The sequence below is a fragment of the Perca fluviatilis genome, chromosome 8 (assembly GCF_010015445.1).
Source record: "Perca fluviatilis chromosome 8, GENO_Pfluv_1.0, whole genome shotgun sequence".
NCBI lineage: Eukaryota > Metazoa > Chordata > Actinopteri > Perciformes > Percidae > Perca > Perca fluviatilis.
In genome coordinates this window covers 39,638,116-39,661,221 of record NC_053119.1, presented here as the reverse complement: position 1 = coordinate 39,661,221, position 23,106 = coordinate 39,638,116, and the positions used below count along the sequence as shown (strand labels likewise).

Here is a 23,106-nt window from a genome sequence, read left to right as displayed (position 1 = left end):
CAACATGTTTTGTGTGTTTATTTTATTAATGACACATTTTCAATACTTGTATTAATTATTATGGTTTATTGACTTGCATTACCTTTCAGCTTAGGTTCTACTGATTTTAGAGATATGAAGTATTTGAAGATACTCCAGGAAATAACATCACAAAGAGCAAAAATACCAAGGTAGGACCGTTTCTATTGCAGAGCTCAGAGGGTTAAATGTAGCCCTGATACAGCGTAGCAACAGGTGAACTCGTGGCCCCCGAGGCCGGTTTGTAACATATCTGTACTGTGTGGAACAAGAAGAGCTCCAGCGGAAGACACAACAGCTCATTGTGTGCTTTATGTCTATTCAAAGTTTGCAGTCTCAGGGTTTTCCCTACATTATAAGACTTAGGTGCAGAACCCAGGCTGCTCTGGGCATCCGTACCGTTAGATTCTGGTTACGGTTAAAAGAAACCAACACTGACTGTTGGATGTAAACTGTACTCTCCCATTTCCTAGTCACAGGTTTTGTTGTCTTAAAAGCAAGATGTAATACCGCCTCACCACAATCAATCAATCAATCAATCAATCAATCAATCAACAATGTATTTATAGAGCACTTTCAAATCATACAACATAACAAACCATACAATGAACCAATACGATCAATATAACCAAACATGAATTGTCAATTTCAGTTTTCTAAAGGCCAAAAAATAAAGGTGGGTTTTAAGAAGCGACTTAAAAATAGACAGTGAAGATGCCTGTCTAATGTGCAGAGGTAAATCGTTCCACAATTTAGGAGCTGCTACCGAAAAAGCACGGCCCCCTTTTAGCTTGCGCTTTGTTTTAGGCACAATTAGGAGCAGTTGATCGGCTGACCTGAGAGAACGGCTGGGTCTATAGGGGTGTAGCAGCTCAGAGATGTAAGGAGGGGCAAGGCCATTTTGGCATTTAAAAGCAAATAAAAGAATCTTAAAATGGATCCCTTGATATCAACAATTTCTTTTTCTTTTTTGCAGTTGTGAGCAGCTCTTCCTGCAATACATGCTGGCTCAGTGGTGTCCATCAACAGTACACTCCAAAATGAAGCACATTTAGTATGCATACTGGCTTTTTTAAGATACTTAGAATGAGTATGTAGTATGCATTTGGAGCCCAGCCACTGTGTGTTGAGCCACAGGGAGCGTGTCTGTCCTTCCATGTGAAGAAAAGAGACAACTCTAACATAATTAGAATGGCAGCTACAGCCATATCCTAATTAATTTTCATAAATGACACGCTGTTTCGTGTGTTAGCATGCAGCCTGAGAGAGGGCAAAGTACAAGGACGCTGAACTGCTATCACTGCTTGATCTGGGGTAAAGTCTGAGCTCGACAAACCAACATAAAACCATAAATACGGTTCCTAGGGCTAATCGATATGAGTGTGATTCATATTCAAAAACTATAACATCTGCAGTTTTCAAACATTTAGTGAACAGAATGGGGATCATATCGCACTGCATACATTATCATCATTCATTTACACAGTACACACATTCAGTACACACAGCAGCAGGAAGCTCAAGAAGTTTCAAAGCCACATGATGGTATAATAGAAAATACAGTTTTAAATAAATCCCCCCCACACACACACCCCCCCCCACAAAAAAAAAAAAAAAAATAAAAGCAAAACAAAGAAACACCTCCCTTCAGTCTCTCTGAAACTAAACCAATATTTGTTGTCCACGTCTGCTCTCGGCCTGCTCTCCTCCCTCGCTCTATCACATGCTATTACCGCCAGCTCTGTACAGCCGTACATCCGAAACCTGAAACCTCCAGAGCATGTATACCGAAATTGGACTTTTCAGTAAAGTCGGAGATAGTTGAACTTTTGTAATGAACAATATTTAAATTTTCATATTGTGGATTTTTCAATGAGAAAGAAAGTGTATGTCATTTTAAGAAGTTCGTATGAGGTAACTGAACTTTTTTTGCCATCTTTAAACCATATCAGATACTAATTATTATTATTCAGTCAATATTATATATATTCAGAGGCTTAAAACATAACTGGAGGGGATCTCCTGACCAGCAGCTGTACCTCTCGCATGCTGAATGTCTGGACACATCTGCGGAAGATTGCCAAGGATGATCAGATTATGCAAAAAGATTATTTCCCATTGTATTACAAGAGGATATAAGATGTGATGTGGATGAGAACTAGACTAACCCTGTACTTTTTCTATATCTGTCCTGTACACGCATGTACAGTATAGTGTACATATGTCGAGTTTTGTTCTGCATTACTAAACCAGAAACGTGGGTGGGGCGCTGGGTTAAATACTGAGGACAAATTTCGTTTCCATGTATGTAAGTGCTGAGAAATGACAATAAATGTCACAAAAGATTTATTTTGTGCACTTGGAATTACTCTGCAGAAAAGGCAAACAAATCAATCTCCGATTCATTTCTGTGACATTTACTGTGAAGTCACAAAATCCACGCAATAAAGAAGTGACCTTCTTTCTATGGTAGTGGAGACTTAGTTAATGCAAAATTAATAAAAGATACTTTTGCAAAGATAATAGTGATCCGTATTGTACTGCTACGTGTTGCCGGTGTTGTTTTAGGCCGTTGTGTAATGAGACTGAGTGTTACTGTTGGGAGACAGATGTCTCGTTGCATTAAGGATGGGAGATGTGCTGGGCTGCAAGTCAAGAGAACCATGAGTAGCCAGCTGGTGTCCCTGAGGTCATTAACACTAAGGAGTGTCTATGTGTGTCCACTGCTCCAAACATTCATTTTGCTTTGAGCAGTTACCCACAAAAATAGTAAAATAGATAGACCAGAAGCTCTGGTGTAGTGTTTTACAGTATAATAACCAGAGACGTGGACTTGAAGGTGGATTTATAAGTGTGAATGTTAGCCGTTAAATATAAAATAATATAATATGATGTCACGTTTCTGTCTAACTATCAGATATGCTATGCAGTGGCAGCAGCGCAAACTAGGGAGGTCCCGATCCCGATCACAGTATCGGATCGGAGACGATTTTGGCCTTTTTTAACTGATCGTGGGATCGGCATTCACAACCAATTACCTTACTCCGATCATGTACATCAGGCACCTGACCAAGCGTCACTTTGTGACGCACTGGGAGGGAGAATGTGTTGATCAAACAACAACTGCAGCCGCTGGGTTACTCTGACACAGAGTTAGTGATTCGCACTGTAGCACTCATTCAGATATTCTATGTGCCTTATCTCTCTCTCTCTCTCTCTGTTATTCTCCCTCTGGGTTTCTCCAGTATCAGTGACTGTTCGTGCACACACTCCAGAGCCAACCAGCTCTGCTTCCAGTGGGAGTGCTGAGCGCATGGCTACTGAGGCCTGACACTGTCAGGGTTTTTACCCGCCATTTTAAGGTGAAGGTGCAGCCCCCGAGCCGTTTTGGGCACCGCCTAAGCCAAAGGAATGCAACTAAAAAGACTTTTCTCAATCTAATGATTTAGCTTTAAGTTTTGTCTTTAAGCTTTTTGAGTGTTATTTATGTATTACTTGCTCTAGCTTTTTCCAACGCTTTAGACACAGATACGGAATAATAATGGTCCAAAACTATGTGAAAAGCAGACGCAAAACTACCAAAAAGAGACACAAACCGTCTACAAAGAGACACCAAATGACCAAAGAGACCCAAAACAACCCCAAAGAAACAAAAATGTCCAAAAAGAGACAAAATCCCACTAAGAGACACTCTAGAGAAAATCTATGGGTAAATTGCATTTTTCTAATGAAAAATGTCACATTTTCTTGAAACCCACGGCAAATTCGTGCACCCAAGTCTTCCACCCAAGACTTCCAAGCTAGGGAAAACACTGTCACTCTCTCACAAATGTGCCCACACACACACACACACACACACACACACTGAAGGATTACACCAACACAAGGCCAGTTTTAGAACGTCATTATCTATAAAAATGCAGACATGGAAATGTTCAAATAAAACAGCTTTTCATGAATTGGACACCTGGACAGGAATCACTCACATGCACACACACAGAACACAGAAGTCCCCCGTGGTAGTCCATTCCAGTGTCCAGAGAAACAGGAAGTGCATGAGGATGATTCACACAGCCTCCTGATTGGAGGATGAGTCAGTGACTCGACCCCGAGCTTTCAGAATCACCCTGAATAGCTTCTCATGCTCTCTCTATTTCGGTCTCTTTGAGTTGGTTGAGAGCAAAGATTCAGCCCAAGTTTTAGAATCAAGTGAAACCAACTCCGAAATCTCTCCAACCTCTCCTCTCAGCAAAACAAAGCCCACGCCGGCTGACAGGAAGTCACAGGGTTTATGGGGAAATAATGTGGTCTTATAAGTCAGTTATATATAATGTACAATTTATAAGAATAAGAAACTATATACTAATATATTACAGTAGGTGGATTCTCTCTTGTGTGTCTGGTTGTAATTAGGTGCCTATAGGCCATAATATGGAATCTATTTAGGATTTCTACATAAAAGATATTTCGTAAGGTAGTAAATTAGCCACTCAGAATACCAAAGACAGTGATTACATATTAAGTTCAGGAAAAATTGAAAAAATGTAATTATTATCTGCAATATAAATGCACAATTATCTTCATGATTGAACGCATGATTTGTTCTCTTGGAGCTATAATGATCCAAATTCTACCTAAGTCTTTTTTGGGTTCATTCTAGAAAGGGAAAGTTGTCTTATGCTCATCACCTAGAATACATAAAAACAGTGTTGATGTATTGGTAGAAACGTACAAGGACTATAAAGACAACACGAGCCTCCTTGACCATAGGTTCCATTTGCAGCAATTCTCAAACTTGACCCAGGTAAGATAGCCGCCATATGGTTCCATCCCAGAATGGCAAGTCAGAATTGCGTGTCATATCTATTGTTTTATATCTATGGTTGCACAAACAGAGTGACTGTGGGAATCCTGGCAGACTGTAGGAAAGCAGAGATGTGATGCTCCCGTCCCTCTCAGGACAGAACGTGCCTACACTTGCTAAATATTTCTATGGTTACTGACTAAATTCCACAGCTGAGTGGTCTTCTGCCTAAATACAAGGCCTGTCCTCACTTCTGCTGAACAACTGCTGCATACCAACCAACACACTGTCCAGTGAAACCGCAGTGTGGTCCGGTCAGGTCATGGTGACATGTTATTGGATCCAGGATTTGTGAAGCTGCTTCTCTGATCTCTTGACTCAAACAAGAGATCAGCTCAAACTCCTGTCCAACCACAGCAACCAGAGGCTTTTATACCAAGCACTCATTCAGTGTACAGCAGGGTTTTTATCTGCATAGAGACATTTTTGGCACCCCCCCCAAAGAGGTTGTAGCCAAAGGAAAATCACCAGCACCAAAATGTTAAGAACTGAGAATAAAAACAACTATTAAAATCCTCTCTAAATGAGCAATGAGCAATTTACCAAACAACCGCTGAACAAGCAGGACATCAACTTGAATATGATGTGTATCAAATTGTCAGACATAACCTGGAAATCCAGACCCAAATCTGAAAGATTAAGGGTCTGGCATTGAGTAATGAAAATGGCCCAACTCGAGGGGCGGCACCAAGCATGCATTTGAAAATCTCACTGCACGCAACTGGATAACTCAACCAATCACAACAATACACGGGGCGACGTATGTTATGCATTTTCTTTATTTTATGAATGCAAGTTGGGTCGAGATAGGTTTTCCTCAGATCCATTTTGGATCAGGTTCAAAGTTTTCAGACCTCTGAGAGACAGTAAAATGTTCCATCCGCAGAAAGCAATGGAAAGAAAAAAATGCACACAAGTGAATTAGAGTTGACGCTTTGACTTTTGGTCTGCAGCGTGTAGCCACAAATATCTCAAGTATTCAGTATTTATACTTGGCTCTGGGCCAAAGCGCTTGACGTACCTGTTTTGCACATGTAGTGACATTATCCACGTAACATTTAAAAGGTGCTGTATTCTGGCGGTAAACTTTTATCAGGCACTTTGAGTGCTAAATCCACAGTTTCATCCTCTAAAAAGCCCAAATGAGCTGTATGTTGACATGGCTGGAAGCCTGCAAACATCCTCGTCTGCTAATCAGCGTGAGAAAGCTGTCAAGTAGACACTTACTGAAGTCCACTCAGCAGAGGCAGTCTGGGAGTGTGGAGAAATGGGAACTCAGTGGGAGCTAAATCACATTACCCAGACCTCTCGGGATAAATCCCAGCACAATCAGGCCCCAACAATGTGGTGTTGCCACACCGACCGGTTGCCAGGGCAACCAGGCTGCCGCCAGGCGATGGCAGAGCCTCAACGGCGTCGTGTCGTCAGGGAGATAAAAGAGAGAGAGCAGAGGGCAAACAAAAGAGATGCAGAGGAGTTTAAAGAGCTGCAGGTTACGTGACGCACTGACACTTGTCTGATGATGATTTTACTTCCAGCACTAAACATCTGATAACTTCAAATCACTTTTAGAGCAGTGTATATATTAATGTAACGTTGGTGCATTCGGGGCACTGTGCAAATCCTTTGAGCAGGACATGGGTTCATATGAATTCCGGAGTTTTTGTCACTTTATCCAATGTTTTTACCGCTTTTTTTGACGTTTGTATTGCCTCTTTCGATGTTTGTGACACCCTTTCTGGGGCTTTTTCGGATGCTTTTTCCAATGTTTTTGACGCTTTATACAGCGTTTTTGTCGCTTTTTTTCTATGATGGCTAAGGAACTTTTTTGCCGACTTTATTGGGGCTTTATGAGGCCCAAACTGTAGGTGAGAAAGCTATGCGAGACATGAATAATACAGTCAAAATATTAGACTTTTTCTCTTAAATTAAAGCATGTCTACATGTCTGGCCCTTGATGTGATTGTCATTTTCCAGTGAAGTTGAGTTTGACCCCCCTGACTTAGAGTCTTAGTGATGATCATTGTGTTGTTGCTTCCCTACATTTCTCTTCAGCCCATGATCAATATATTATGCAAATATTAATGCATACAACACAAATGTCTATATAAACCTTCCACTTTAAAAGACAGCACATACTTTGATCAACTTATCCTTTTAAAGAGACTTGATTAGGGCTGCAAATAACGATTATTTTCAGTGTTGATTAATCTATCAGTTATTTTCTAGATGAATGGATTAGTTGTTTGTCAAAATGTCAGAAAATGGTGAAAAATGTGGATCAGAGTTTCCCAAAGTCCAAGATGATATCCTCAAATGTCTTGTTTTGTCCACAACTCAAAGATATTCAGTTTAATAATAATAAATTGAATTTATATAGCATATATTTTTTTTTGTACAGTATGTGTCTATATTACTAATTTGTCTACTGAATGTCTACCACATGTCTATTTGTTGAATGTATAGAGAGTTAACACCTACCAAAGTCAAATTCCTTGTGTATGTAAGTATACTTGGCCAATAAATCTGATTCTGATTTCCATGTATTATAAAGCGTTAGCTTAACTTTGAGAGCAAAGGCAGCAGACATGATGTTCATATGCATCATGTATTTTTTTTTACAAATCCACAAACAAAGTGATGCTGGAATCATTCATCCCCACTCTGCTGCTTTTCTCTATTTTATATCATGACATCAGCTTCGACAGACATTAAGCTCTCGGGAATATCTGGCATTTGAGTTAGTGAATATGAAAAACAATCTGCAGATAAATCAATTTTGGAAATGAGCAGTTGCCGTCCTAACCTTTGGATGGTTGGCAGTTATCAAACAGTAGGTGATTGGTTACCTGTGAAGTGGCCTGCTGCTGCATAACAACACCTTTAGATTAGATACTTCATCACTTATGGAAGTGGCAGCATTAACCATGTAATGACGACTAGTTAATGTGATATGCTTTTTTTTTTATATTACCAAGACTAAAAGAAACAGGGCTAGGTGACATTGTTGTTTGTCAAGTTGTTTTTTTCATAGCATATCTAGCCCCTCCAACTGCTGAAAAGGGAAAAAGAGAGAAAGAGAAAGAAACCGAGAGAGAGAGATGTGTCCAGTGAGGAGAAAATAATGTGAACAGCTGGTGGAGCGAGCTCCGTACAGACAGGTCGCTCATCTGTGTCAGTGTGAGTGTGTGTGTTAGTGTGTGAGTGTGTGTGTGTGTGTGTGTGTGTGTGTGTGTGTGTGTGTGTGTGTGTGTGGCTTAACGTCCTTTGTCTCTTGCCTCCTATTTGACCCCTGGGGACAAATACTAGCCTGCCACGAGAGGTTTTATGTATGTATGTGTGTGTTTCTCTCTCTCTGTTTGTTTCTCTCTCCCTCAATTCTACCCACTCTGCCGTTTCTGCAGCAGTCACAACTCATTTCTGCTCTTTCTCTTCCTTCGCTCTTGTTGTTCGTCTGCTCTGTCCATCTGCTGGCTCTCCTGTAGTCAGTCCAACAGCTCAGTTCTCCCTGCAGCCTGGAGGGAACCTGGCTGAGCGGGGGCTAGGTAGAGCAAGTCAAGAAGCGTGTGTTTCCAGGTGAAACTCTGTCCACAGTAAAACCACCTGAACGACGGACAAACAGCCAAGTTCTTCTACAAACAACCAACATCTGGTGAGGAGTGGGACAGACCGCCACCAAACCATGTTATGACTGTTCAGATTATTGTCAGCGGCTGTTTATTCTGCTGCATCAACATTTAAAATGAGTGATCACAGAGAATGTTGTCTTAACTTCAGTGCCACACACTCGCCTGGGACTGGACACAGACACAGCTGGGTGCTCTGCTCTGCCTGTTCAACCTCCATCAAATCCTGGCACTTCACTACAATGTTTGCCATTACATGATTATTAATATTAAACTCTTTTTACCCGAAAGTATACATATTTATGTCCTGCATGTACAGTCAAGAGCGGCTCCTCTCATCCAGACAGTCAACAAAGTAATTCCTAACAACATACCGCACAAAAAACTAAAGATGCAATGTGAGCATAACAGGACTTGTGTTGGAGCTGTAAGGGCTGATAAAACACACACACACACACACACTCACACACACACACACACACACACACACACACACACACACACACACACACACACACACACACACACACACACACAAACACAAACACAAACACAAACACACACACACACACACACACACACAAACACACACACACACACAAACACACACACACAACACAAACACACACACACACAAACACACACACACACACACACACACACACACACACACACACACACACACACACACACACACACACACAAGGAAGGAACAAACAAGACGTTCTGTCTCCCCACACACAAGATAGAAAACAGTCATTAAAAACACACAGAGTACAAGTCCTCCCACATGGACAAAACTGTGTGTGTATTTATAGGAATTAATGTAGCGCTTGCTTTAAATGCCAAAAAAAAAAATGATCCTCACGCTGCAACCAGACGTTTGACATTTTTGCTTGACTTAAACTATATATAAAATAGTTTCATATAAACAGACAGTTTACCACTTGAAAGTGAACTGTTCCGCTCTGCCTGACAGTAACAGGTCATATACAGGTGTGTGTGTGTGTGTGTATATATATACACATATAGTGTATCAGTGCTTCATTTGAAGCTATTTAAGTTTCACAGAGTGACATACTCAGTGTTTTAATGGCTGCACCATCTTATTTACAGTGTAAAGGTAATATTCCAGATCTGTTGAGCATCATTTAAGTCCCATCAAGTATCTTTGGAAACATCCACTAGAATTTGAACTGAACTTCTGTGGGAATTAACACCGTTTCCGTGTTACAGTAACTTGCCCCTGTGTCCTTGTGGAACAAACTGTATATCATTGTATAGCTGAGGTGTGTGTGTGTTTTTCAGTATCCCTGCTATTGCTGAAGCGAGCCTGAGCCTGTCTCGCCCCCCCCCCCCATACACACACACACTTACTACAGCATTCCACAATCTCCACATACAAACACACAACTCTCCTATTACCTCACATTCCAGAGGTGTCACCACATATACATACACACACACACACAAATCCAAATTCTTGAAGAAACAACAAAGCATGGCAATCCGTTTCTCCCCCCCCCCCTCTCTCTCTCTCTCTCTCTCTCTCTCTCTCTCTCTCTCTCTCTCCTAGCCTCCACCTCTTTCTCCTTCAGTCTGTCCTTCAGTCTGTCCTTCCCTTCCACCCCTCCCTCTCTTCCTGACCTGGCACGTCAGACTGTTGTTGAGAAAGAGTTGTGAGTGCAGCTTATCCTTAGAGCGGCAGGGAGAATCCTGCAGCCAGGACACTGATGCTTACAGCATGTACTCAGAGTAGGCTCCATGGACAGGGCTCTCTATTAGTCACCCATCATAATACTCACTGCTGTGTGGGAGCACTGATGTGCTGTAATGTTCTATGGTCCAAAATAGAGCTTGGAGGTAAACCTTAGTGCTGTGAATTCTGAATGTATGAAATTGAAGGAGAATAATTAAACGCTCCTCAAACCTCTTCTGTGGCTCTGAATAACCCTGATGATGATGCGTCCAAACATTTCTGGAACAATCCAACTTTACACTTCATTTTACACTGTGATTGGCCAGGTGTGTGGGGGTGAGGAAGGTGGGTTTGAACATTTCCTGTGAACAACAGAGTGCAACACTATGACTTCCAGGAGAGACTGTGTAAAAAATGTGCACCCTAACCCCCATATTTAAAGGACACGGTGTCTCGCCTCCACCTCCGAGAGGGACCGTTCGGAAAAGCTATAAACACCTCCGACATGTTCAGTCTTACAACCTAATTCTGTTGGAGCATACCCCAACCCTTAGGTAAGAAACTACTGAGTTGCATTATGGGAATTGTAGTTTTCAGTGACTTTAGAGCAGGGGCGTCAATCTCATTTTAGTTCCTGGGCCACATACCCATAGTTTGATCTCAAGTGGGCCAGACCAGTAAACCATTCCAGAAAGATCTGAAACTTTATCTGCCAAAGAGTTTCTTGTCAGTTTGATGTTGGCAAACGCAAGTTGCTTCTACTATGACAGCGTTTTAAGGCCCAATGTAGGAAAAAAATAATAATGTTACTGACCCGGGAGGAGGGGTAATATTCCGAGAAAAATCTCTAGAATTTCTAAGATTAAAGTCGTAAATTTATGGAAAAAGAACTCGGATATACTCTGAGATTGAAGTGGTAAATTTGGAATTGGAATTAATTACTTCTCTGCAATTTTCACACTTTGCAAAGTCATCCAGTGGGCCTGATTGGACCCTTTGGCGGGCCAGTTCTGCCCAACAGGCCGTATGTTTGACCCCCCTGCTTTAGAGCTTTACCAATACTAGGGACTACAAGTCAGGGTATATATATATATTCAAATTTTGACCATTCTCCTCCAACCTTCTGCAAAATGCAATGCCAAGACTTTCCCTAAATGTTCATCACACCCATTAGAGGCCACATTAGTGGTAGATGTCCCTCACTGCCTCTGCTTTTTTCTGTAAATTCATAGTTTTTCAGTAAGGCGACTCTTTCCAAATGGTCACTGAAGGCTCTAATGGTGCTTTCTGACGAGCCCACTTTCATTTTTAAAGGTCCCATATAGTAAAAAGTAAGATGTCCATGTCTTCTTTGATTATAAAGCAGGTGGAGGTGTTGGATAGATATCAAAATGCTCAATCAGAGAAATACACACAGCCCGTATTCAGAAACTGTGCCATTAAATGAGCCGTCAGGACTTCTGTATGCTGCGATGTAACAACTATACTATATATAAGTATATATGAGTCATTCCCCGGCTGCAATGACTCAGACCCGGAAACGTTGACCAATCAGAGCAGACTGGGCTTTTTCAGTAGAGGGGCTTAAAGAGACAGGCGCTAAAACGGAGCGTTTCAGACAGAGGAAGAATACAGGTACATTCAGACAGACAGTAGGGTGAAAATAAAGTGTTTTTGAACATTAAAGCATGTAAACATGTCCTAGTAAAAACCCAAAATACAAGAATGAACCTGCATGATATGGGACCTTTAAGATTCACCCTATAAATATGTCAAATTATAAATAGACACTGATGTAATGGATCCTTTTTTGCACCCCTTGGTGCTAAAAACTACAACAAAATCTAGCTTTCCCAAACAGCCCCAGCTTTAGGTGCCCTGCTCACTGCTGATTTAACAAGTGATGATCCCAGCTGAGGAATTCCTGCCTTCAGGCCATGACTAACAGCAGGAACAACAGCAGGGATTGTGTAGCCTGGAGCCCAGGAGGAGCTCGCGGAGGCGTGGCCTGAGTGTTGCTTAACCTGTTGACAGACAAACCTGGTAGGAACTTATGAATAGCTCCCAAACACACACACACACACACACACACACACACACACACACACACACACACACACACACACACACACACACACACACACACACACACACACACACACACACACACACACACACACCTCTGTGTTTAAGGGCTTTACTAACCTGCACTTATACAGGTAGCAAAGACTCGAGCTAAACTGTGATCACTGAGTGTGTGTGTGTGTGTGTGTCTGTGTGTCAGTGGCAGACAGATTACAGTCTTTATTTCCCTGCCCAAACCATACTTCTAATGAAGTTCAGGTTCAACGCACAAAACACAGAAGCTCAAAACCACAGTGTCATGGAGCTGCATGAAAAGCATTCGTCAATATTCTGGAATGCTATACCTCCAGAGAAATGCTCGGGAAAACAACAGACCAAAAGGTGTATGGCTGAAAATGGTTTCACAAAAACAGGGGCATAAATCTCCCCACTGGTGAACTGTGACACTTTGATCACTCACATAAATGTGTTGGGAAAGCTGCAGCTGAGACTGCAGTGTTGACTCTATGATTCAGCACTGAGCGGAGGGGAAAAACATCCAGTGATTCATAGCTTGTTGTTGTCTGCTAACTGTACTGTGAAGATACAGGTATATACTGAATACTTTACTGGCAGAAAGCTTTAGCATCCTAACCACTGTAATACATGGAAGACTTTTGGAATTTAAACCATCAGCATGGAAGAGCGGCCCTTCATTTTACACCTTAAAACTTAATCAACGTTTCATGTTAGGATGAAGGTTAGATGTTGGCCAGTTTAAGAGGTACAACATCTTTGAGTTTCCAGCCGGAATTGAGTTTGATCCTCACTGGACTGAAGTGAAGTGTCAAATCACTTAACCCTTAAGGTACACTTATGCTGAGCCTGTTCCCCAAGCCTGAGAAATAAGGGAACATTGAGCCACAACAAGTAACAACTCAAGCGATGTTGAATATATTGTTTTGCGCCTGCTTAGATTTAGAGATGAAGGCGGTTTTGTGGTATTTGTAAGGATTTTCCGTCACCTAGCATGCAAATCTCTCCAGACCCAGACTCTCACACAGTAGCAAAACTTCCCGCTGAATCTACCATTTGTGTTTCCACTTTGCTTATTTGCAAAATATGCAAATCATTAAATAAAACCTGATATGTCCATCCTAAGCTGTAGTTTTTTTCTGGTAAATCTGGCCACTGTTATATCAGCCAAACATTGCAGTTTGGTACGGAAGTTTATTTCTGATCTTTGGGAACAAAGTCCTAAAATAATCTAAGCTAAAAGGCCCACTTTATTAGCCTGACAAGCCAGTCCCACATCAAGATGTTGGGTCTGGGAACTCACCATTGGCAGGGCTCAATCCGAGGGGCGGGATAAACGGTTGTCTTTCAAATTCCCTCTGCAGTCATAGCCAACCAGAGCAACGCTAGTTGATAGAGTAAACTTTTGCCATATCCGGTCGGCAAAACTCTGAACACATCTTCCTTTTTTAAGAATGACTTCAGTGCCGTTCTTTGTTCTTTTCTCAAAGAAAAGCTGAACTCCAAGTCTTCCAGAGTCGCGGCCAAAGCCGATTCCAAAGACCGCTGTTCGCCAGCAGCAGCAGCCATCTTCTTTGTTTTCAAGTAGCAGGGAATTCACGCGGAACCGTCGCAACTCTGTTGTCCTTATGTTAAGCCCCGCCCACCGACTCTATACACGATGTGATTGGTCTGACTAGAGTTTGGTTTTTCCAGCTCGCAAGCCAACGGAGAGTTGCTAGACTGACTCTGGCTGCAAATTACATTTGCTGCCGATAGGGTGCGTCTAGATGTCTAGGCTACCACTTTATAACTTTTTCAAAGTTTTCCGTCACTTTTAACACATCACGAGAAGTGGTCAAAAAGGACCTTTGAGCTTTGATTCATTTGTTACACATCAGCAGAAGGGTTTCCATTTGACTCTAATTCCTCCATCTTTCCATCTTTAGACTGTAGATCACACCCAGGTGAACTACAGAAGAGTAGGAAGCGTTCTTACAATGACCTGACAACTGAGCCTCTCTGAGTCTCTAGATAAATCCATAACTGAAAAACGTGATGCTAATTCCAAAAGACAACACAATAAAAACTCTGGGAAAACTTCCTGACCTATTAACGAGTGAAGACAGTAAATCTGCTCCAGTCTGTTCACGCTCGTTGATTTGCATGAGAGCGCTCTCTGTAATGACCAGTGGGTATTAGTCACCACAACGGGACAAAGCTTCGTCTGTCAGCACTGGTCCAAATCTCAGCGTGTCTCAAAGACAGCAGCATTTATGTCCAATGTAGTCTAGCATTGCCAGACCTTCCTCCACAACTCTGCGGAGGAAGGTTTGGCTAGTCCACACAACATTCCTGGGATGGGAGAAAAACGTGCTCTGGTTTATTGGGATATCTTTAAACCAAATAATTGGATTTACCCTGCAGAGATCTGAGGAGCAGTTAACCACAGTCCTCAGATATCCACCGGAGTTTAAAATTACAACCCAAAGAAAGAGGAAGGTAACGGACATCTGGCGGAATTTCCAGCGGTACCGGAGCAATCCCGGAAGTGGGACGTCGTAGATATAGACTAGGTCCAAAGAGTTCCGTGGTCATTCATCTGGCAGATTTCACAGACCCAAGAGAGAGTTATGTGACAATACAATTGTCATTTTATACACATTATTGGTTTGGAATGGTTACGTTACATAAGGAGTGTTGGGCGTCCTGGTGGCCAAGAGGGTTAAGATGCTGATTGTGTAGATAGATAGATAGATAGATAGATAGATAGATAGATAGATAGATAGATAGATACTTTATTGATCCCCAAGGGGAAATTCAAGAATCTCAACGTCATCGAATAATCAATTAGTTGTCAACTATTCAACATTCACCAACTACTCAACTTTTTTATTGATAATCGATGAAAGAAATGTCTGAAATATTTTATATTAAATAAGAAGTTGAGATTGTGCAAGTTGACATCGTGAACTGTTCCATGACCATCTGAGTTGTTTTTGCTTACGAACCAAACAGCTGAGCACCATGTGGTGCACTTAATATCAATCAATGAATCAATCAATGTATGTAAATAAATGATGTTCCTGTTTTGGACATGTCCACACTGTTGGACATGAAGCTTTCAGAAATTGCTTATTTTTCTCTCTATTTAAAGAGCCCATATTATACTTCTTTTCAGCATCATATCTGTAATCTTGGAGCCTACTAGAACAGATTGACATGCTTTGATGTCCAAAAAACATATTAATCCCATGCATACTGCTGCAGCTGCTCCGTCTGAAAAACTCAGGTCCAGATGTATATACATTTGCGAATGTTGCGTTATCAGTGTCATGGCCAATCCGCAGAAAGCGCACGGTGTGATACTTCAGTTTATGTCGTATTTACGAAACCTGCAGTTCATTGGGTAATCAGCGCCTTTCTCCGCCCACTATACCTTAAATTGCGCGCAATTGAATGGGCGATGTCAAATAAATCCTGCTTGATGCGTGTTATTTCGGCATTAGTGGTGGGGAAATGTATGTATTGACTAGTGCGCTGCAGCAAAGCGTTAAGTCCTGGCGCTATGATACGGCTGAGTGCAGACTGCCATATTCCCACTGCTGATGCTATGACTGAAATGATCCTGATGCCAATATTTGTAATGTAGCGAGGAGTTTAACAACCGCTGGAATGGAATGTGAACGCTGAGTCGGAGATTCAATGTCATCTTTGATTTCTTCCAGTAACTGTAATATTGCATGGCTGCTTAATCTGTAACGCTGAATGATTTCGTGTTCACTCGACTGAAAAAGTGTGATCCTTGTGGCAAAAATCCTTTCAGCTCGTCTCCTTGGCCTACGTCTTCGTCGTGCTCAGATTACTGCTGCCATTTCACCAGGAGGCATATGCCAGAAAACCTGCTTCCTGGTTTACACCTGCTTTTAAGAGGAGGAGAATTTTCACAGCAAAATTGAGGTGCGCTGTCACGGGCGTTTTTTGTACATACTGCAGAATACATAATTAGGCGCACTTTACGCTTCCCCTCCCATCACTTTATGGGAAACTCCCACTTTCCCCTTGACCCTCCCGTGAATGCATACGCATGACACGGAAAAGCGCAATTTGCCATTTTCAGTTCCCGCGACAGGTAGTCTGCGCTTTTACCTCAGTGCGGCCTGTTAGAACATACCTCGCCATGCTTTTACGCGCACGTTGCGAACCAAACACGCCTGAAGTGGGCGTGTGGAAGCGTTAGTACATCTGGCCCTCTGTCTGAGCTCTTGGCCCGCCTTCCTGAAAAGCCCAGCCTGCTCTGATTGGTCAGCTGGCCCACTCTATTGTGATTGGTCACCCAACTTCAAACAAGCCACTGGGCAAGCTGTGCTTGCTCAGGCAGCACCAATGGACAGCACAGATGAAAAACTGGGCTGTCTTTCTCCATCAGTGACATCACTAATGGAGGAATCTCAAACAGGAATGTGGGCGAGGCGTTTTCAGGCAGTTGAGAAAAAGTGCTGTCTGTGGGAGAGAAAGCTCCATTTGGGGTGAAATGTTTTTTTTGTACTTTATACATCAATTCAAATTCAAAATCCAAAAAAAGGGTGTCTTTCAGGTCCAGCATGGACATGCAAATCCCAGCCCACAAACATTCAAACTGGTGACAGTATAAATATCTGACACACACACACACACACACACACACACACACACACACACACACACACACACACACACACACACACACATAAATATGGTCCAACCCACTGTCCTCCTCCTGCACACAACTATGCATCTAATATGCTAATATTCTAGAGACCATCAGGCATAGGTATTTAGTTGTTCAGTGTGACCACTGAGGCCCAAAACTGTCCATCCCAGCGTCTCCAAAGCCTTTTCAGGTGCTCTGTGCGGTGTCCCAGACTCTCCTGGTATGTGGGTCAAAGGTGACTATGTCTGAGTCACATCTGCTGACATGTCTGAGTCACATAGGGGCTCTAATGCTTCTGTCCTGGGACACTCTGTCAGGATCTGGGTGGAAACAGTGTTCAGGGTCTAAATGAGAGAATATAGAGCAGAACTTTACTGACTGACTGACTGTCCTGTGTTCTGGTTGGCTGATTCACTGCTCCACTGACTGACTGACTTTATGGGTGGCACCTGTGTGTGCTTTAACTGAGGGGGGGTCAGGGAAGATGACTGTGTTCAGTGGATCTGTTTGTGTGTGGTTTGGTAGATGGGGGTGGGCAGCTAGTCAGCGTGTGTGTGTGTGTGTGTGTGTGTGTGTGAATACGTGCGTGCGTGTGTGTGTGTTGTGTGTGCGTGTGCCAGGCCTCCATGACTTGTCAGTGAGTCAGACTATAACTTGGCCCAAACATGTCCTTCTCTACCTCCAACAATGGATCCAATAGGACAACTTTAAAAAAAATCAAAGTCACCTAGATGTTTATGACATATTTACTAAAGACATGTCGTTTTTTGCACTTTTTTGACCACGTTTCTGGCTCCCAACTTATAAGTACTTAAAAGATAGAAGACCTCTGTCTACTACAAATAACTTAATGCTATGATACGGATATATGAAGTGGAAAGGACTGTACAATAGGGTGTTGCCATTGGAAATATATTGCACATGGTACATTAGCTACGTGACGTCACATTCATCATCATCACAGTCCTCATGTGCTCCCTTCTTCAGTGCACTCTTAAAATCTGTATAGTAAATCTGTATTGTAACAGTCATAGCAGGAGTTATTTAATGTAATAAATAAAGATAGAAAGACTTTATGGGCCCATATGAGAGATTCTGGTTCCTACGACTTCCAGTCTAACCTGACATGGACACATCCAGAGCTGATATTCAACACACGTACAGATCATATTGGTAAGCCCCTGGCTTTAGGTCCTAATCCTGACATGTTGCCATGGAACACGCCTTTTCTTTAAAAGATTAATACAAATTGGAAAAAAACAAACTAATCTTTTCTTTCTGTATCTGCCTCTTTCCTTTCAGAGTTGAACGCTTCTGACGCTATGCATGTAACTCTCAACAGTGACCCGCTTTACTTAGTTTACATTGAGGCCATTTATTAGTGAAAAATTGACATTACGTCTGAATAAACAGCGAGAATGAGCAGACACAACATGGCAGCGTTGTACAGTCAATGGCAACGCTTCGACACGGCTGCCTCCCAGTTCTTATTTTATATTAATTACACACTAGTTACTGCCGTGTAATTACTCCTTACACACACAGCGATCCGCTCCGCAGCAGTTCACTGTCTGCCACATTCCTGACTGTGTAGTTACCCTAAACACACACACACACACACACACACACACAACACACACACACACACACACACACACACACACACACACACACACAGTGGTATGACATGAGCAGTGAGCCAACACTGACGCAGAAGCCTCTTTCAAACAATAGCAGGGAAGGACTGTTGCTCCTTTTTCTTTCTATCTCTCCTGCTTCCATTCTTTTCTCTCCCTCCTTACCAGACCATTATTCTCTTCCTCCAGTCAACCAGTCCCCTCCGTGTCTCTCTGTTTTACTGAATCAATGTCATATCCAACACGATACTTGCACATATCATCTGGTCCTGCCTCTGTCCTCGTTTTACTGAAGCATTTTTTTTTCTCTGCCTCTGTCCTCTGGCCATGAAACCTTCATTTCTCTCCACTTTCCTCTGAGTCAGCAGAAAGACAGGCCACATCTCTCTCTCTCTCTCTCTCTCTCTCTCTCTCTCTCTCCTCTCTCTCTCTCCCTCTCTCTCTCTCTCTCTCTCTCTCTCTCTCTCTCTCTCTCTCTCTCTCTCTCTCTCTCTCTCTCTCTCTCTCTCTCTCTCCTTTCTTTCTGCCACAAACCGGACGACGGCTGTCCGGCCTGTGCTGTGTTTTCCCATTCTGTGTAGCGGTGCATTCAAGGAAGAAAGTTGAAAAGAAAACATGCGCAGTGAGCTCTCAGGAGGATTACAGTCACAAACTTTTACTGAATCCTTCAGATTTGCAACCTAGAAATGTCACATCTTTTTATCTTTGACTTATTTTTCACAGCATATAGCTTCCATTTTATTCTGTTCAATGGCCTAACAAAGAAAAGTTGGTGACTTAAAAAACTCTTTCCATACAAATCAAGACAACAGATTACTCGGGGAAAAACAGGAGGAACTTTGATCACCTTTTTTGTCGCTGCACATTCCTTTACAGGACTGTGAAGTTTCCTCGACCTGTGTGTGTGTGTGTGTGTGTGTGTGTGTGTGTGGGGCAAAGGGTTTAAAGTCACACACACACACACACACACACACACACACACACACACACACACACACACACACACACACACACACACACACACACACACACACACACACACACACACACACACACACACACTCCCCGCTGAGAGCCAACAAAAGGTAGGAATCCGCAGAGAAAATGTTAACTCGAGCTTCCCTCTCCTCCCCCTTCACATTTTCCTTTTCTTCATACTCAAGTTCCCCCCCCCCTCCCCACCTCAGTCCATGCACAGCTGGGGTATAGCGGGTCCTGCTAAAACAGACACACACACACACACACACACACACACACACACACACACACACACACACACACACACACACACACACACACACACACACACACACACACACACACAGAGAACCACAGGAGATGAAGGAGTAGACAAACACCAAAAAAGGCACAGGACTCTTATAAAGCCAGAGAGTGCCACAGAGGCAGTGATTTAGCATGCACACACTTGAATCTCCTTCTTAAACACACACTCACACACACTCAAACACACAACACACGCACACACACTCACCAGATAGTTCATTTTGTCCCTGCTGCAGTGGGGCGGCTGTAGCTCAGCCCCTGTGAGACACTTTGCCAACTCGATCCTCTGCCGAGAGTAGATCCCAAAAGATCCCAAAACTACTCCAGGTCTCCTCCTCCGCCCTCCTTCCTTCCTTCCTTCCTTCCTTCCTATGTCCCTGTGTCCTCCCTCCTTTTCCTTTCCTGTGTCTGTCCTTGTGTCCCGTTCAGTCTTGTGTGCAGGAGTGGAGCAGATCCCGACACATTCTGTCGCTATGTGATCTCACACAGTAAGAATGAGACTGCTGCTTGGCCCGTTTACTTCTGCCCCGCTCGCCCCTTCTCTCTCCCTTGATCTCCCTCCCTCCCTCTTTCTCTCTCTCTTGCCTGAGGAAAAGAGGGAGGAGCGTGTAACCCGACACGTCACTTCCTGTTGGATCCTGATATTCCCTGAATCCAGTCTGGCCATTGGCCCGAAGGAGCTCTTCTCATGCAAACGAGCTGTGCCCTCCCACTGTCCCGTCTCCCCCCTTTCTCTCTCTCCCCCTGGCTGTGGGAGACTGCCAGTGCTGGTGAATCAGACACAGTGAAGTGCACGTGAGTGTGAGGCAGCATTACCTCATCTCTAATTGTCTCTGGCCTCAGATCGGTGGTCCCGCGTCACCCTACCTTAACCCTTGTGTTGGCCCCGTTTTCAAAGTTTTTGTATGAGAAATATTGGTTTCTTTCAACCAAATTGCCCCAAAATAACTTGGATGCATGGATATACGTTGTATGGAACCTATACAACATTCTTCGCCGGTAACATTAACGATTACTTCCATTGAATGTTTAAATGGTTTTAAAAGTGAATAAACTTTGACATGAACCAGTCTGTGATTCACTCAACGTCCTCTGATCTCAACTATCAGTCAAAATAATTCATCATTGACCATGGATAAAACAAAACAAAAAGTGACCAAAACGTTCAAAAAAGGCAACAAAAACGTCAGGAAAAGCACCAAAATAGAATCGATAAAGACGATATCTAGCTTCATATATCAATGTCGAAATAATATCCATATATTGCACAGCCCTATCTGGGTGTCATGACAACTAAATGTATAAAAGACAATTAAGCCCATGTCAGAAAACTTGTAATCCATTATATTTAACGTGTCCAATTGTTTCCTATTACTTAATATGTATATTTAATTGGAAATTCACACGCAGACACACACGCAGACGCACACACACACACTTACTTAGGTTACTAAGGTTACTTAGTGTGTCTCAGAGAGAGGACAAACACACAAATAACGTGTATAGACAACACTACAATGTGACACACACATTTATCATTGTAACCAGCTAGCTAGCATGAATGAATGAACACACACAAACTTATGTATGCATGTATGCATGCATGCATTTATAGAATGAGATGCATGAAAGATTGAACCTGGGCGCAGACAGCACGCACACGCACACACACACACACACACACACACACACACACACACACACACACACACACACACACACACACACACACCTACACACACCTACACACACACACACACACACAAGGTCATGAACCCACTCTCTGAGGGTCAGTGGGAGAGTTTTGCAACAGGAAGCAGAGGTGTGCATCGACTGGCTCTTGGAGCCACGTCAATGCACGCTGATTAGGGAGTGCTCTATGGACTATCAATAACCAATAAGCACTGCTCATTTTATCATTCATATTCAGATGGGAAAGTGGAAAAAAAAGTGAAAAAACAGAAGAAAAAGCAAAAATGTAATCAAATGTGGAATAGAAAAGATAGAGGCAACACAGAGCGGTGGGGATCACAGGGTACTAGGGGTGTGACGAGACACCCAGCTCACGAGATCGAGACGAGATTTTAACACTATTTTTCAGAAAACTACAATGAAGAAATAAGGCTGGAAAAATAGTCCGCCCCCATCATCACATACCCTTCACCATACCTAGAGATTGGCATGGTGTTATGTCGGTTAGCCTAATAGCTGGTTTGATTTGCATTGAGAGATGATTTTATGGAAAGTACCCCATGCCAATCTCTAGGTATGGTGAAGGGTATGTGATGATGTGGGGGGGCTATTTTAATTCCAAAGGCAAAGGGAACTTTATCAGGGATGTACTGACTTTAGTTGCCAGCGGTTTAGACATTAATGGCTGTGTGTTATTTTGAGGGGACAGCACATTTACACTGTTATACAAGCTGTACACTTAATACTTTACATTGTAGCAAAGTGTCATTTCTTCAGTGTTGTCCCATTAAAAGATATAATGAAATATTTACTAAAATGTGAGGGGTGGACTCACTTTTGTGAGATACTGTAAATTAAAATGACACAACAACAGAGCAACTCTGGGTCCAGACTTTGGACTTAAAACGTGGCTGGGGCATCTGTCCCAACCCTAACACAGCGTTGCAGAGGAAGGTCTGGCTAGTCCACACAGCATTCTGGGATGGGAGAAAAACGTGCTCTGGTTTATTGGTATTTCTTTAAACCAATCCCAATCGTTTTGGACGGCGCTAGGTTCAAAAGTAGTTTTAGTCGTGCGAGAGAAAACTCAGATTGGACAGATAGTCTAGCTAGCTGTCTGGATTTACCCTTGCAGAGATCTGAGGAGCAGTTAACCATAGTCCTCACAAATCCACCGGAGGTTAGAACGCCAACACAAAGGAAGAGGAAGGGGACGGACATCCGGCGGAATTTCGGGCAGCACCGGCGCAATCCAGGAAATGGTTAACTGGTTCTACAGAAAAACCTGGATCAACAAGATTTGTAGGATGTTCAAATATTTCTGTGTGCCCTCTGGTCCTACTGCCTGTCCTCTAATATTTGAACAACAGTAGTCACATTGTGTCTGATGCCAACCATCCAGCAGAACATTCCTCACACACCTACACACACACACACACACACACACACACACACACACACACACACACACACACACACACACACACACACACACACACACACACACACACACA

The 23,106-nt window shown here is 42.7% G+C and overlaps 1 protein-coding gene across 4 annotated transcripts in view; it reads right to left on the bottom strand.

Moving 5' to 3' along the window:
* The window catches only part of bcar1 (BCAR1 scaffold protein, Cas family member), an 82,809-nt gene that overhangs the window by 25,828 nt on the left and 33,875 nt on the right, over positions 1-23,106 (bottom strand). The window contains exon 1 of one of the 4 annotated variants that reach the window (XM_039807996.1): positions 20,109-20,461. The exons of 1 other annotated variant lie outside the window; for it this stretch is intronic. In XM_039807996.1, coding sequence (XP_039663930.1) covers positions 20,109-20,120 — 12 coding nt within the window. In that variant the 5' untranslated portion in view covers positions 20,121-20,461. Of the gene's footprint in view, positions 1-18,781; positions 19,001-20,108; positions 20,462-23,106 lie in introns of those variants that run through there. 2 more of the 4 variants (XM_039807999.1, XM_039808000.1) reach the window with 2 other exon arrangements.